General features: G+C 35.4%; 1 protein-coding gene across 5 annotated transcripts in view; it reads left to right on the forward strand.

The window, feature by feature from the left end:
* ERC2 (ELKS/RAB6-interacting/CAST family member 2) overlaps positions 1-12,898 on the forward strand; it is a 993,433-nt gene that overhangs the window by 484,038 nt on the left and 496,497 nt on the right. For all 5 annotated transcript variants that reach the window (XM_086367446.1, XM_086367443.1, XM_086367447.1 and 2 more), the window contains one exon: positions 5,954-6,147. In XM_086367446.1, the coding sequence (XP_086223572.1) occupies positions 5,954-6,147 (194 nt within the window). The remainder of the gene's footprint in view (positions 1-5,953; positions 6,148-12,898) is intronic.

Below are 12,898 nucleotides of genomic sequence, written 5' to 3' on the forward strand. Positions count from 1 at the left end.
TGTAAGACTATGTAATCTCAGAGACATGATAGCCTACATTATAAATGCTTTCACAGTCCTTGTGTAGGAACAGTGGCTTCTTCTTAAGATTTTTTTTAAAGCCAGTAGCTGAAAACTATTTGATTCACACATACACTAGCTTCTCTGACACAATGTAAAGTTACAACTATTTAAGAGAGAATTTGGAGCATGCATGTAGCATGTACTAACACATATATACACACAAACACAGATGCCTCACATTTAATCTAGGTTTTCAGTACTGAGAGAACTCAAATTATTTTCAAAATAACACTTAAGATTTGAAATTAGAGTTTTAAATCATACCATCCAGATAATTACTTATTTTTCTATGTTAATTTTAGGAAATTCCTTAGTTAAAAGGTATTGTATTAATATATATTTGTGTGAAAGGTCTTAAAAAGTATTAAGCATAAATTGATTCTTTTTCTTTTGTACAAGGGTAACTTAAGAAAATTATTTTGAACTTTTATTTATGTTTATTATAAATAACTAATTTGTTTCATCTATGATAAGAATTTTCTTTTTGAAACAGTTGTTATAATATGCACAATTTGAATATTCTAGATATAGTTAGCTGGAATTGTGCAAGAATAATTTCCTTTAGCACTAAGTTTCCTAAGCACATAATTTCCTAAGCACAAAGATACATCATTATTAGTTTCCAGGTGTATTTTTTTACTCAGCTATTATATTTGGTATTAATTAATTAGATTTAAAATAAAATTTAAATTTTACAATATTTTAGATTTCTATAATCACCATAAAAACTCTTTTCTAAAAAGTAATATTTTGTTCATAACTGAAAATTATGTGACAATTGGAACTTCCTTTAGAAGACTGAAATAAAATATAACACTTAGAGTAGTTTATATACCTTGTTCTTTTGTTAAGATATGAAAGTGTTGCTGCTGCTGCCAAGTCGCTTCAGTCGTGTCCGACTCTGTGCGACCCCATGGACTGCAGCCTACCAGGCTTCTCCGTCCATGGGATTCTCCAGACAAGAACACTGGAGTGGGTTGCCATTTCCTTCTCCAATGCATGAAAGTGGAAAGTGAAAGTGAAGTCGCTTAGTCGTGCCTGACTCTTAGCGACCCCATGGACTGCAGCCTACCAGGCTCCTCCATCCATGGGATTTTCCTGGCAACAGTACTGGAGTGGGGTGCCATTGCCTTCTCTGAAAGTGTTGTTAATAGACACTAAACCCCTAAAGATCTGTAATAGAGTAACAGTGCATAAATTTAACAAATTATTGCTAAAACAATAAGCAGCATGAAAGAAGAGTCCTCAGATTCGTTAGTTAGTGTTCTGCTTATACTTCATAGTCATGACTAATCATTTGTTGGAGAAAAACGATTTTTTATTAAAATTGTTAAGGCTCTTCTCAAAGAGAGAAAGTTATTTAACATTATCATTGACTATCCCCTGCCTAGTTTCACAGCAGGCTTCTGGACTAAAGTTAATACTTTCCTTTCTAGGCACTTGGAATGATGACCTAACATTTTATTGAAAATAATCAGTGGCTAACTTTCACAAGAGTAGTGTTAATAAACTTGTGTTTTTTCATATTGGTACTCTCAATCCTGGTATCATTTTAGGCATGTTTGCTTTTAATTTTGATTTGGATATAGTATTAATCTGAAATTTTGCCTTTATTTACTGAAATAGTTCTAAATTATGTCATTAAAATAACCACTAGGTATTGTTATATACTCCTCCTGAGTCATGACCAAATTTCTCTTTTGTTCTTGATTCAGACTTTTAAAACCAGTTCATATCAAAATCCCAAGCTTGCCCACATCTGTGAGGCTCCAAACTTTGTTTTGATTGTTCCCATTTGTGACAAATTTCCTTACATATGGAAAAATTTGAGGGTCCTTACATATGGAAATGGAAGAAACAGAATTGGGGGACCCTCAAATTTTACTTACCTAATCTGTAATACAGACATTTTTGAAATGTTCTTTTCTCAATTTTCTGTTTCTATAAAATGCTTAAAAGTTGCTCTAAAAGTTACCAGAGATATTTTGAAGCAGAATCAGATACCTGGATTTGCTTTTTAAACTGACCTGTTTAATTGGAAAAAGGTAAATCTCTAATTAGGACAAAAAATGCTCACCAGTATTCCTTTGGTTTTAATGACAGTTGTATGTCTTTGAAAGTGATAATGTGCTTAATTGTATTTATGATAATATGTTCTGAAAACATTAAAAGAAAATCCACAGCAATCTGCATTTTTTAAGAGCTAGATTCCTGACTAGTGAATGAAGCTGTGTCTTAGATGAAAGGAATTGACAATTGCTTCCTGACCTTTTGGGGGAACTAATTTAAAACCAACAGATTCATAAGAAGAAGTACTTACTGTTTATTTTCATTCTAAACCTTGAATGGGTCAGAATGCCATGGTAGGAATTTGTCCAGGTAATGATTTATTCAAATGTATTATGTTTTTGCAGTGCCTAAAGTACATTAAGCCCAAATATCTTACCTACTTTTGACCCCCATCAGAAGCTTCCTGTCCAGATTTAAAAACCCATGTTTTAATTTGAAAAGGCAGGAGTACTGCCTAAAGGCAAAGAAAATGCTTCCTTCTCTCTTTTTAAAGAGGAGGCTCTGGCCTTATAATTTTGGACAAGCATTGACTTTATAAACTCAATTTCCTCATGTTTTTTTTTAATCCCCCCCGCCCTGTATATATATCACAGTATAAGACACTCATGCTATACTAGTTAACAGTTTCAGCCCATCCTCTGCAAAGTTGTGATTCGTGCTGAGTACAGCTGGTTAAATTCTATGGAAGACTTCTGCCTCCACTGCTTAGGATGGATCAGGACTTGCCAGTCTCTAGTCATGTGAATCTGTCTTCTCTTGGGTCGTCACAAGGACCCTAGTGAATACCCCAAATCAGCTGTCACCCTTCATCTCTATATGACTCTTTCTTACAGCTTTCTATTGACTTAAATATTTTAAAAATCACATCTATCCACAGCTTTGTTTAATAACCTTGTCAAGAATTCCGGCACCCATGTCAAATGTGCTTTGACATAATCTCTTTTGTCCAGAAATCAGTAGATATTGATATGGAGATAAATAGATATATTTAATTCAAAAGTGTTCTTCAGGCTGTCTGTGGCGGATTCATTTTGATATTTGGCAAAACTAATACAATTATGTAAAGTTTAAAAATAAAATAAAATTTAAAAAAAAAAAAAAGAAAGAATCGTTAGCACCTACTGATTCCTAACAGACAGCAGGCTAGCTGTAAACTTGGCTGTGGTCTTTATTTTAATAACATGACCTAGATGTGGCATCACATGACATCAACAAGTGGAGATTCAGGATTGTTTTTTCCTAGGTCATCTTTATCTTGAAATGTTCCACAAGTCCCTTAACCACACTCACTTGCTAGGTTTAAAGACTAGCAATCTGTCTAATTTCACCCCATGCTGAAAACTTGCTTGGGTTTATCATCTTCTCTTCAAGCGGCTAAATTAAGGAATGTGCTCACATGCCTATCACGAGCACACTGCTTTTTCTGAAAACTTAGTAGGGAGGCTTCTCTAAGGTGCATGTAGTATCTTGTCTATGAAAAACAAACATCAACTTAGCTGTACAGCAAGCCCCACTGATGGAATATATATTATGAAATAATAATCACAGTAAAACCCCAAATGAACAATACCTTCCCCATGTTTGTCATTTTCTAGTTTTCACTGTCCTTAGAAAGGCTTATTTATTTGTCCATAGTCATAAGACACAAAGCCAGATTTAGAATCTAGGTCTTACAACTAGAAATCCTGTACCCCTCTGTTAAAACTCATGATAATAATTATCTTAGGAATAAAAACAACCAAAATAAACCACAGCAACTAACTGCTAGTTTATTGTGAATCTTCAAATCTGAGTTGTGAAAGGAATTTTCACTCATCAGAAAGAAGCTATTAAAACATTTATTCATTTGAGTGCTCATAGCTGGTCATTACTTGGTTCATTCTTTTTTGAATGTCACTGGTTGAGTAGTGTGAGAAAACTGCCATGAAAAGGTTTTTAGCTGCCATAGAGTAATGATATCAGAGTCTAAAGGAGAAGAGAATTAACATAAAATGATTGTTTTCTTTCTCTTATAATCTAAAAACTGTGCATTTTAAATGCTTTTCTGTTACAAGAGTAATGAGTTGATTAGTATCACAAATAGAAGTATTTTGTTTTAAAAATGAGTATCTACATTTTTGATAAGAGATGAACAGATTTTGATATTCATCTTAATTGAAAATAAAGTTATTAGATGAATAAACTCCTAAAGGCATGTTAGCTCAGGGTTCTCTTTCAAATTATTTTAATTATAATGGAAAAACTCACTAGTTCTATTGTATTCTATTATAATGAAGCTCCGTGTACATACTAAATAATTAAAAATTAATGTTTTCTGAGAAATGTGGATAAAAAGCTGCCTGACACTGTGTTGAATTGATACATTTTTTCCAAGTCCTTTTGCATAGTTGAGTTTGTGAATAAGTAAATCTTAGACTAAAGAACATGAAAGCAAATTATTCCCCATCTATCCTCATGCTTAAATAATATGTTACATGCAAAAATATCCTTAAAATAATTATTTTTTTCATAAATAAGAAACTTATTTTTCTTTATACTAATTTTTGGATTTTTTTCTACTAAATCATTGCAAAGACTGTCAACCTTCTAACAGTACTATTAGTCTTAATTTTTCTAACCATGCATGATTCATTTGACCCCACAGTAGTTGTAGCTTGCTTGCCTTGTTTTTTCCCTGAAAAAAAATTTTTTTTAAGTGTATAAAAATCCAATGGACATCTGTTTTACCTGGAAGACAGCAGGGCAATTTAAGTCCTAATAAATTGTTAATATTTTATTATTTCACACATGGATTTTGGAGATATATACAAATATGACCTCTCTGAACTTTCTCTGTTGAATGTGCACTGTTGTTAAACTACTTGTTTTTTCCCTGCCTGCTCTTTGAAGAAGTCAATTAGGAATAATGGGAAACAAGGGGTAGGCAAAACATTGCAGTGCAGTGTTATTTTCATCTGTCTGGGAATATTTCAGCCAAAAGTTTATTTTGGGAAAAAAAGAAAAAAGCCGTAACACACTGTCACACACACACAAAGCCACAAATACTTTGGCTGCAAATTATTCTGCAGTATTGTTACCGTGTTGTTGCCTGTGTCTGTTCTCGTGTGTAAAGCTGCCCTCCACCATTACCCCTCTCATGCATGTGTTTGCGGATTCTTGTCTGTGTGCTTGTTCATGAACGAGCTCATCCTCCTCCCGGTTCAGGTTAATTTAATCAAAAGAACAAGAATGTATGGGTATGACTGTTAGCTGGAAAGGCCTTCTGCATTTTCAAGCCTTTCTTTCATTCTGCATCTTCTGCTGAAATTTCTCAGTGGAATGAAATGTTCAATGATCAGTCATCCAGTCTCTTATATGTTACCTGGCTTTACACATGCCCTTGATGATTCTTGGAGAAATAATTTAATATTGCTTTATCTCAATTTCTCTGTATTGGAAAAGGAAGCTGTTGGTATGAATCACTTGCTTGACTGTGAGGAGTTGAACTGTCTTAGTTCCTTGCCAAAACACCAGAAATAAGCATATTATTGTCTCTACCTCCACCAAGCCCCCATTTCTTGTAAGGGAAAAAAAAAGCAAAAAGTAGCATCATTTAATGAAACAAAATAACAACAGTAAAAGAAACCCACCTTAAAAAATCAAGATTTTTAAAAAATAGCTGAAATTTATGATTTTTCTATTTTGCCTTTTAACTGACAGTATACCCATAATTCTTGACAATTTTTTTTCCCAAAGTTAATTTCTGGGCCATTGGTGACTGTATTGTCTACTGTTCTAAATTGTTATCTTAACTACATTCTTTAAAAATATAATGTTGAAGGCTCATAATATTGAAGATGACTCAAGGATGAACCCAGAATTTGCAGACCGAATGAAACAGCTTGACAAAGAGGCATCTTACTACCGTGATGAGTGTGGCAAGGCCCAAGCAGAAGTTGACCGGTTGCTGGAGATCCTCAAGGAGGTGGAGAATGAAAAGAATGACAAGGACAAGAAAATTGCAGAACTTGAGAGGTAAACTTTGCAGTCATGTTGTAAATTGTCAGCAGAGAGTGAACATTAGCTGCTTAGTTGTCCATCTCAGGGTGTGGTAAATTTGGAATGTACATTCATATTTCAAGGAAGAAACAGATTACTTATAAGGAACATAGCTTGTAGGGATAATGTTGTGTTTCTGTGAGAGACTCAGAAGTTGGTTGGGTTATCTTTTGAGGGCTTATATACTTCTTCGGTGTTTGCAAAAATAATTATCAACTTTCTTGAGTGATATCCATAATCTAGCCTTTGGGTCAGCAAAGTATGTAAGAGACTGAAGCTGTGACTACCTGAAACCTCAGTTTTTTCTTATCAAAAACAAGCATTTGTCATTTAGGTTTAAGCATAGAATATGGAAGAATATAGTTGGGAGTTCTTTCAAGACAGGGGAAATGAAAAGGAGCTCATATCCTTTGGATATCTTTTAGCACACCACAGCAAATTCATCTTGGAACTTATCTTTTAAGAGGACCTTATGCCATTTGGTAAATAAATATGTTTAAATAAAGTCTAAGGCAGGCTGAGTTGATAGCAAATTATGTCTAAAAACAAAGAGGATTATATCAGGGTTCCAGAGTAATTAGATTTTCAGATAAATCTATTGTATTTATGTATAGTACTCTAAATTTAAGCTTTCTATCAATGCTTTTTCCTATATTTCATGTAAGGAAAGAATTTCTGAATAATCTTATGTAACTCCATTACTTCTGAGGATTGCTCATTGGTTCAGCAGTAAGGCAGAATTTGTCTTTCCTAGATTCAGTCCATATGGAAGAGATCAGCAGATTTTGAAAAATTCAGTGAATGTTTGCCAGCTCTGATCAAGACACTTGTGAGGCCCTAAAGGACCTCAAGGCATACGCAGAATAGCTCTCTATGACCTTGTATTTAGACAGATCGTGATCTTTAGTGACAGAAAGACCTGGGTTCAGGTTTTGCTTCTGCTTCATGCCATCTGTATGACTTTGAATCTTCTCAGAAGTAAATCTCTAACAACCTATTAAAATGTATCACATTTTGCAGGTACCAAGTCCTGGTGTAGGGTGAGGCGGTTATATCCTTATGAATACCTGAATGCTAAAACAGATTCTCAATATTATCTAGCTCTGGATTAAATGGATGGGTTGATTCTTGATAAAATTTCAACATTTTAAAAGTTAATGTATAATGTACCCAAACTCCAAAACATATTTCATTTAAAAATCTTAGCAATAGTTTGATGGTAATCTGATTTTTGTTAGCATGACCCATTTTAGAAATTACATCAAGACTTCCTTTCTGGTAAGAGTACAAATTAAAATCCTTAAGGGTTTCATTTGAATTTCAAAGTGCACAAGTATTCATTCTGCCAGCCTACTGATTATTAAAAATACTATTAATTTAGATGTATCTACATGTCTATTTTGGAACTATATTTTAGGACCAAATTTTTTTCTCAAAAAGATACTTTGAAATTACAGGGATGTTATGATCATGTCTTTCTTATTGCTGAGAAAATTGAGACTTTGAAAGGTTGAATGAAAGATTTGTCCTGTGGTCAGAAAAAGAGAAAAGTGTAATGTAGGTTTCCTGACTCCTAGTCCACTTCTCTGAGAAGTAAGCCATAGAGAAGATGCCCTAGATAATATTACTAATAGTAATTATAATCATAATAGATGATATATATTTTTATGCTCACAGTGTACCAGTTACTGTACTAGGCACTTGACCTGCAAATACTATGTAACATTTAATCCTGCCCACAACACAGGAAGTCTCATTGTCATTACTTTATAGATGAGAAAGCATTTTATGGATTAAGTGACTTCCTCAAGGTTGTGGAGTTTATAACAGTCAAAGTCAGGATTTGAACCCAGGTCTGACAGATGAGCGACTGAGAACAGTCCCATCCAAGAATGGGCCAGAAGGAAGAAGCTAGTCCAGTAGCACTCAGCAGTCCCATAGCTGGCCGAGAGGCATGGCTGTTGGCCCGTGGAGATCTGCTTCATCTTTACTACCTTTCAGGAGAGAAAGTGATGTGCCCCACATTTGAAGGCATTTTTCTACACTAAACCAGCCCTTCAGAACTGTAATTGAAAATCAGGATCAGCTACTATAAATATTTGCATAAAATAACATAATTGTCTAGTTGGACAAACAGGTCTTACTTAGCTGGACGTTATTGCCATTAAATCATCAAGAATATTCACGTTTTTATTTCCTCAATATGGAATGTATTAAAACAACAGTGATTTTACAGGCATTTATCTTTATGTACTTTCTGCACATTTTCTTTATCTCTGCCTTTGCCTCTCCTTAAAGCTGATGCCTCCCAGGCACTGTAATTCATAAAACGTGTGGTGGGACTTGACTCCGTCCCAGTTCTCTGCCTGCCTATGTCTCACGTCCAGAAGCAGAGCATAGTCTGGGAAATGTCTGAGCCCAGACCCAGAAGGAGGTGGGGGGTGGAGACCAAGAAGGGAAGTTTCTTGGGAAAAGGAGAGCTCAGCCTTGGCCTGCCTTTCTGACGCATTATCTGCTCGGTTACATGTGTATTCTGACCAAGGCATCTTCCTCGAGTTGTCAGATAGTCCTTTTCAAATTAAGCAGTATCTCTATTTGCTGGCTTAAACTACAAAATTCATACCTCATAATGTTGGGAACTAAAGATTACTTAGCAATGTGACATATATCTCCATTTTGGAGTCATAGAGGAGTGTTTGCAATTAAGTTTGTGATTTTGAAAACCAAGAAATTGAACTTGAAATAAATCTGTGGTCTCTGGTCTGTAATGTGACCTACCAGAGCAAACAGACCTTTTTAAAAAAGCAGCTTGTGTTCTAAAATACTCCAGAACTTCAGTCATGTGCAACGCAAGGTATGGGGTTAAGAATAACTCAAATGACACCGACACTGGCCTACTTCTTTCTCAGAGGGCAATTTGTGTTTGCTTTCTTTTCTGTTAATATTCTAGTTTTTTTTTTTTTTTTTTACTTTCTCCCTGATAAAACCTTCTAAATAGCACATGCCTGGTACTTATATGGATGCATTTACCTCTAAAATTCCACATGAATGATGTTTTTCACAGTCATTAAAGATTCTGCTTTTCAAAGTGCATATTGCTCCAGTGTGGTCCCCATGTGCCCTTCTGTGCATAAACTCTTGGACTTGATGCTGATGGCTCAGTAGGAGTTTCTGCCTTGGACTGCAGGCTGCTCTGGGGGCAGTGACACAATGTAGCTGGGGGACTTTGAGTAGTCCCTGAGAGTTGGTCCACATCAGGCCAAAGTCTTTATGTGATCACCAATGATAGGTATCTTGTATGTGCACAATCGAGTAGCTAATTCATTAGAGGCAATGAAATATGTAGTCTTCCTGTGTCATTGCCCATCAAGGTCTCTAAGTGTTTTATTTAGAGTTAAAATTAATCCTTTAGTGCCTTAGGGGAAAGAGAGAGGCAGAGTCTGTCAAACAAAGCTTGCTGCCACAGGATTTCTGGCATCTCACCATGGGAACGAATCAGTCAGGCGACCTTTGATGTAATTATCTTAAATATGTTAGGGGCTTTGTCAGTATTTGTCTAGAGGGCAAGGAATGCCCAAATTGAGCCCTCGATCACATCCCTCCCCACTGTGAAGAGGAGAGCGGGTCTCACAGGAGATTTTTACTCCTAAAACATAACATCAGAATAGAAAACAAGATAGCATTTAATTATCTGAATCAGGACTAATGCTACCAGACATTTGGACAATGAGAAATTATGTTAGATGCCTAAAAGTACCTTATCTAAGGTTGAGAAACAGACTGTTATTTTTCCCTTTGAATTTTCTCAATAACATGCTGACATAATTTCTTTGCTTCCTTTCAGAACTCTTTTCACAAAATGTAAACTTAAGATTATTTTTTTTTAATTATGATAAAATGATCTAGAAGTCTCATGGTACATGGAAGAAACTTGATACCAGTTCTATTTGTTTTGATATAAACTCTTCTTTCTAAGTAATTTCCATTAATGTTTGTAAATGCATTTGAAGGAATTTCTTTAAGAAAAAGTGGTAGATGGTTTTATACCAACCCTAGCCTATAAGCCTTTTGGGGAAGGTCATAGATATCACAGATGCCTTTGAGGCAGCAAGGGAAACTAGGGTCCCTTGAAAAAACCAACTAAATCTTAAATGTTTGCTGGTTATTTTAGTTTAGGATTCCATTCCTTAAAGGTTGGCCATGGACCTCAGTTTGATATACCCCTGAAAGATTTGAAAGATCAGCTGGGGCCAACATCACTAGAGTGCCCACAAAGACCGTGGCCTGACTTAACTCTTATATTTGATCAGTTCTACATTTGTTGTCATGAAACACTCTGCAGGGGGGTTTCAGACACAAAGCATTGGCTCAATGCTTTCACCAAGAGTTTAATCTAGAATGTTCCACTTGATTTTTATCATTATAGTCAATGCTGTTTTCCTCTGAAATGTTTTTGTTTAAGCTTTCTCCTGAAGATTTGTTTTGCTTTTCCTTTTTGTGTGAAATGCTTCAAACTACTTCTTCATAGTATGGCATAATGGGGTCCCACTGAGCAGATAGCTAATCACGTATTTGTTAACCCACTTGATTTTTTGCAAAGGGTATTTTATAGGTTAAGAAAATGAATGCCTTCTATGACTTCTGTGGTAGCCGGAAGAGGATGTAATTTTGTTTTTCTTTTAATTCTTGCTTTGCATAAGAGACTTTATTTTTTGACAGATTAGAAGGCCATGTTATATATTCTGCTATAAATTAGTTATCCAGTGTCTGGATATTTGCAATGATGAAGTCTGATCCTCATTTTCACAACTGAAAAAATTGCTCTCAGCTTTGGAAGATAATCTGTCTTGTCTTGGGAGGCTGATAGGCAGGTGGCACCTCACCTGAAGGTGTCCTCATAGTCTTTGATCTTGCGAGGTATAGTGCCCTGTGAGCATCTGAAATGTAAATCTTTAAATAGAAAGCCAGATTGCTCAGGTCCATTTGGTTTTTAACAGTGAAGGAAAAATATCTCATAGGATATAGTCTTCCAACTTACTGGTTCTAGTAAAATCTTTCTGACATAAGTGCTTACCACTTTTCTAATACCTTAGTAATTTCCATTTCAGTTTATTAAATAATAAAAATTTACACACACACAGATAGGAACTTTTTATATAAATATTCATCCAGAAAAGGGCAGATTGTGCCATTGGGTTGCTGGAATACACCTCTGGTTCACATCAGTGCTTGAGATTATGTGAATGACAGACTGGTTTCTTGCATGTAATAATTAATATAATTGCTTACAATGTGTGCCAGGCTTTTGGGTGGTAATATCAGATAAAAGTCGCTTTATTGTCCTTCATTTGGTTATGAAACCTGCTAATGTAACTTCTGTTGGCTGTATGTTTAAAACTAATGCGTTTCCTTCCTTTTATTCTCTTTTGCTATCCCTTTTCCTTTCTGCTTATCCTCCAAATTGCCGCTTTCACCCTTGCTCCAATCAGCTTGACTCTCAGGTCAGTACTTTCAGTTTTTCTTCTAACCGCCTTTCTCGCCTAAGCTCAATTTATTGCTTGCACTTGTTTAACAAACACATTTCTGAAATGGTTTTCCTCTGGCAGCCACTTTTTTTTTCCTTCATTTCATGCCATGCCTAAGGAAGGTTTACTTTATGAGAAGACTGTATAGGTGGGAAAAGGCAAAGAAGATGATGAAAATGGATCACTATTGGATTATTTGATACTTTCTCTTCCTGGATTATAAAATCAGTGAAAGAAATCATTGTGAAAGCTCCCAAGTGCATTTCTCCTGAGCAGCTCAGAAAATTAGCTACATGATGTTAAATCTTGGAGCAGTGGAAAACTCAAATGCAGGATGCTAAATTTAACCTAGGAGAACAAAAGATTTGCTCATGATGCAGCAGCTTAAAAGCAAAATTTAATAGTGCAAACCATTCAGACTTTTCGCTTAATAAATCACTGTGTTTTGAAAGATTTATAATACTTTTTGTAAAGTCACTTTTGAAAATTATCAGTGTGTTAGTAACATATTGTACACACATGTTATTTCCTGTCATTGTTTTGGTTATAAACTTTTTAACTTCATTTTTATTAGCCATAAGATATTCTTTAATTACCTAGGGCATAGCATATGGAGCCAAATGTAAAACTAGATTCATTGTTGACTGTGTGCACCCCAGTATTAAGAAGCAAAGTGGACATTTTGTTTGAAAATACATCCCAGGTTTGCTTTCTCTAACACAGGGGGCTCAAGTCAATAATTGGTTCTTCTTTAAGTCCAGCAAAACTTTTCCTTTCAATGATACATAATAATATCCAGTGATTTCTTTATCATTCAATCAATGAGTATGCTACAAGATGCTCATTGTATGATCTGGGCTACCTGGACTTTAAAAAAAAGATTTGAATTAAGAATCATAAAGCTTGCCTCTGAAAAGAGAAGCTATATTATTTTCTTTCCAGTATTCGGGCTGTGCACCTCTGTATTCTGTCCACTGCTCATCACCTAAGCCAGTAGTGAATAATTCCAAAACTAGGCCTCCTACCCACACACCAGTTCTCCCCACCCACCACCCACTGCCTGCTCTAAACCCAGTGGTGAGGCTCATAGTCCTTGAAACTGAAACCACTGGTCTGCCATTCCCACATACCACACTGGGTGTCCCACAGGAACTGCCTTGAACTTCATCACAGTGAAGGATGCCCGTTCTTAGTAATTCCCC

This window comes from Bos grunniens, chromosome 22 (assembly GCF_055505025.1).
Source record: "Bos grunniens cultivar Pamir isolate PY7600 chromosome 22, Bosgru_T2T1.0, whole genome shotgun sequence".
Classification (NCBI taxonomy): Eukaryota; Metazoa; Chordata; class Mammalia; order Artiodactyla; family Bovidae; genus Bos; species Bos grunniens.